Consider the following 4365-nt stretch of genomic DNA (forward strand, 5'->3'; position numbering starts at 1 on the left):
TAACTGATTCTAAAATATAGTTGCAACCTTGAAATTCTAAAACGGTGCTTGAAGCTGGTTTGGAAATATTGTAGTAACTTTGAAACTGTAAAACGTAATCAACATTTTCACTAAACTGAATCTGAGGTTTATTCTTACATAACAATCATCTCAACAAAGTGCAAGGTTTGAAAAGGATATCAAAACAATGACTTTTGGTGGGTATTGCTTTGAAATATTTACCCATCAATATGATATATAAGAGAACACGTTACTCACGTACTAAAGACAAGATAGTCCACCAACATAGTGTTGGTTTTTTACCCTGGTATTAGGAACCACAACCAGCTGATGTTCATTCACATTTAGTACAGCAATGGATATTAAAGGCTGCTAGTGTAAGTTCAATAATATAAAAACAATTGTTTCCCGTTCTCTTCATAAAAAAAGTAGAGGTGTTTATTATGTTAACACTGAGAACATGCAAAAATAACACAAGTTGATTATCTTTAAAATAAAATGAAGTATTCTGCTGTAATAGATGTTAATTTGTGTATTCAAATTAGTCATAATGTTTATAATAAACGTGATACTAATGTTTATTAAGGTAAAGCACTAACCTAAGTCTCTTAAAGTGGATGAACGTAGTGAGATATTATTGGAATTATGGCCGAAAATATCGTTAACAGTTAGGGTACCCAACTGATGAAACAATGCATTATAATTTTAAAAAATAGAAATGAAAGAAAAGTATATATAATTAGCTACACTCATTATCAAATTGATTTTTAGTTTCGCTCTAAGAAAGTATTATTATTTGTAAGCAAATAATAACACATTTTTTTATGTAAATTAACCAACTGGTACTTGAAATACAAGTAATTTAGGTTAAAATCCAGGCAGATTTGTATTCCATACACAAAATAATTTAATGGGAACGGAACCTTTGTGAACTTCACGTTCAATCCTATTGGTTGAGTCAAACATTTCGACAGCAGTCGGAACAAACCAGTAAGGATCGTGAGCTTGAAACAAACAAGAAAAACCTACCAGCTGCGCGTACACTTTAGAAACTTTGGTAACGATGAATTCAATTAACAAAAAAAAATAAAAACATTCTCTGCCCATTCCTAATTTTATGTGTAAATTTGCAGATACACACAAATCCCATCTATTCAACTTTCCATCTCTACATGAAGCAGAAATATCAAAATCTGGGCAATAAACAACGTTGCTTACTCTGTCATGACACCATTCTCATCAGCGAAACCTTTTAGCGAAAAGGTTTGTTTCTGTAAGTTGTTGTTTATTGTCCCTTATCAGGGTCGTAGCAAGTTACCCTGGATATTTCCGAAATATAATTACTGTATATTGTATTACAGGGAAAGAAAAGTCACCTGTTCAAGTTTGGTAATGTGTAACCCGTATAGAGTTCGTTTAGGGTTACACATTACAAGTATACAGTTCGTTTATTGTAATGTGTAACCTGTATAGAGTTCGTTTATTATAATGTTAACCCGTATACAGTTCGTTTATAGTAATGTGTAACCCGTATAGAGTTCGTTTATTGTAAAAATGGCCTGTATTCATATACTTACCCTTCCATCTCATTAGATAAAATCAAAACCTCATTCTGTTTTTACATTTTATGTTTCCTAACGATTGTATTATAATAAATAAAAGTTGACTATATAAGTTTCTTGATCACGAAGTTTCATTTATAATTTATATTCTAAGAATTTTGAGGCCAATGACAACTTTTACAAGTTCGTCAAGGAGTCCACAACATAAAAAGGTTTGGGAAACCCTGGTTTTTACACTTTAACCTACGAGAGAAACGCGTGCTGCACGTTGCTCAGGCTTTCGTTATATTTATGGTTAAATAATACACATGGGCACAGAATCTCGTAAGTTCAGCTATTCTTGAGACACCTTACAATATCGACTGCACACACACTGTTTGAGTCCCGCTATTTTTGAGCGTCGTTACACAAATGTTAAACACACAAATATAAAAGAGAAATATGTTGCCCTAAAAATGTTTGTGCCGTTTTAAAGTACAAGTTTAAACTAGTAACTTTTCAATTGCTACAGCGGAAAATAAACACACAAACATATATGTATGTATGTATACAAAGTGTTATTTGTAAGGTCTTATTGTTACGTTTATTCTTTAAATAACTGGTTAATTATCAAACATTTTGATGATAATGAAATATGTGTGTGTGTGTATTAACATGTGTAATTGTTAAGGCATATTCTTAAGTTTTCCTTAAATGTATGCGTGTATATAGTGATGATTTACTTAGTGACGTAATCATTCGTCATTCTCTTCTTAGTGACATCATACCTATATTTGTATGTTTGAGTGAGCTAAAACTAGATGCCATTGCCTACATAAAGCTTGGCGCAATCCGCTATCCTTGAAGTGTGGGTTTTTCTCTTCGTTCTTCCACGCAAACCGGCTTCTTTTCGAAAACTTACATTCGGTCTTCTGTTCGTTTTAAGTGTTGGTTTAATTTTACTCAAACTGTTATCAAGATATATTGAAGAAAATAACTAAAACTAGCCAAGCACGGTTGACCTTATACTGGAAACTACAAAAATATGAACAAATAAATAACAATCAGACGAACAGAAACTACTTTGGTTAGACAGGTTTCTATGAATTTTCTTAATGTTTTTTTTTGTTGTTAATTGTGATGGTAGGCTTAAGTGTTAAAATATAACAGTCTTAATACCACTGTCTTGCATTCTTACTAAAACAATCTTGTTGGAACGAAACCACATACACGCGTCACTTGTTACGCACTTACCATTGTTGCCTAATGGCAGAGTGGCCTGGAGAAAACGACTGTGGTACGCTGAGAGAGACGCTGGGTCTGTAGCTGCGCCCGTTCGATTCATATCAAGAAATGCGGCTCGTAGAGGAGTCGGGTGCGGCGATGGAGCATCTACGGGAAAGCCATGGGCTGCGTGAAGTCCCGCGCCGCCCAACAGCCGTGATCGTTCGAGCGAGAAGTCGGACCGACTTTCCATCCTCTTAATAACAACCGTAGCGTTACCCCACCGAGTCGGCCGGCGAAGAAGCACAAATATTGGAAAGTTGTGAAGTTTCTATGGACATTTTAGTTTTGCATCACTGGACTCTTGTCATTTTTACCATGTTGTACCAGTTCGCAGCGGATGAAGGGAAAAACTAAGGTCTACAGTCAGTTCGATGTCTGTAACATGGAAATTGATGAAAACAAGTCGAAGATAAACACCGAGAAAAACAACTACAAACTTTCACGTTAAAACACAACTCACACAATGACGACTACAGCTTGTTGCCACTCCTTCTCTTCTGGTGCAGTTAGCCTGCTGCTGTCTGCCAATAACGGGTCTGAAAAAGAATGGGACTTCAATTAAAACTAGATGAATATCAACAAGTTTTTTTTTTTTTATGAGAAGTAGACCATGCAACTTATCGTTAACTATATCTATCGGTACTGGCTGGGAACTAGCAGTTTTGAAATAACTTACTCCGCACGCTATCTCGTATCCGGTGCGCGACACGGGCGACTACTGCCTGTCCTCCGATAGTGGGAGGTTCAGTTTTACGAAGTTTTAGGAAGAAGGAACCGGTTCGCTCTTGGTTTTTTTTTCGTCTCGCCCTACACTGTACACCCCCTTCCTGCTATTAGTCGACTCGCCCATTGAAGCTTCAGTATTGACTGAAGTCTTCGGCGTGCCGGCAGAGTGGCGCTCGTGCTCTGGCGGCAAATGTCGTGTTGTTCGAGCGTTCTTAGCGGGGATTGGCTAGGAGCGATTTTCGGGCTACATTGGGCGTGCGCCAGCCGAAGAGGTGATGTCACGCACGCACTAATTCCCTCGGTAAATGCTTCCAAGAACGACCTAAAGCTGCCTTGAAAGGGTTGAAGAAAGAAATGAACGAATCCGATAATGCAAGGATAGTTAAATATTAGCTAGTTCCTGCCCGAGTGAGAAGTTTCTTTAAAATTTCATTTTCCAAGGACAGTTGGCTATTGCTGACGTTCAGTTTAGTTTTTATTTAGTTGTCATTTGAATAAAACCACACTCGGGAAAGTTTGATTCTCTTTAAAAATAATAATAACAACATTTTCGGTGAGGTTTAAAAGGAAAATGTTTGAGACGAATAATTCTGAACAATTTAAAACTGTCCATCTGATTATTACTGATACAAGTAAAAAATTAAAGTTTGTTTCGACATGATGTAAGTTACAAAGTTAGATAGTAAGAAAGAAATTGGTAATTTTTCAGTCTTAATCTGCAACATGGTCGTTCAGAGAGAGAAACAAAAAACTGACTTAGTGTTTTCTTAGTGCAAAACTACACAATGGGTTGTCTACACTCTGTCCATCA

At 36.3% G+C, this 4365-nt stretch overlaps 1 protein-coding gene across 7 annotated transcripts in view; it reads right to left on the reverse strand.

Annotated features, from left to right (window-relative positions):
- Positions 1 to 4078, reverse strand: part of LOC106467087 (mucin-17-like) — a 73532-nt gene extending 69454 nt beyond the window's left edge. For 2 of the 7 annotated variants that reach the window (XM_022395209.1, XM_022395208.1), the window contains exons 1-2: positions 3505 to 4072; positions 2796 to 3364 (exon numbers count right to left, since the gene is read on the reverse strand). In XM_022395209.1, the coding sequence (XP_022250917.1) occupies positions 2796 to 3018 (223 nt within the window). In that variant the 5' untranslated portion in view covers positions 3019 to 3364; positions 3505 to 4072. Of the gene's footprint in view, positions 1 to 2795; positions 3365 to 3504 lie in introns of all 7 variants that reach the window. The other 5 variants (XR_002612352.1, XM_022395212.1, XM_022395207.1 and 2 more) reach the window with 5 other exon arrangements.
- Between the last annotated feature and the right edge of the window lie 287 nt (positions 4079 to 4365).

Source organism: Limulus polyphemus, unplaced genomic scaffold (assembly GCF_000517525.1).
Source record: "Limulus polyphemus unplaced genomic scaffold, Limulus_polyphemus-2.1.2 Scaffold2484, whole genome shotgun sequence".
NCBI classification, from domain to species: domain Eukaryota; kingdom Metazoa; phylum Arthropoda; class Merostomata; order Xiphosura; family Limulidae; genus Limulus; species Limulus polyphemus.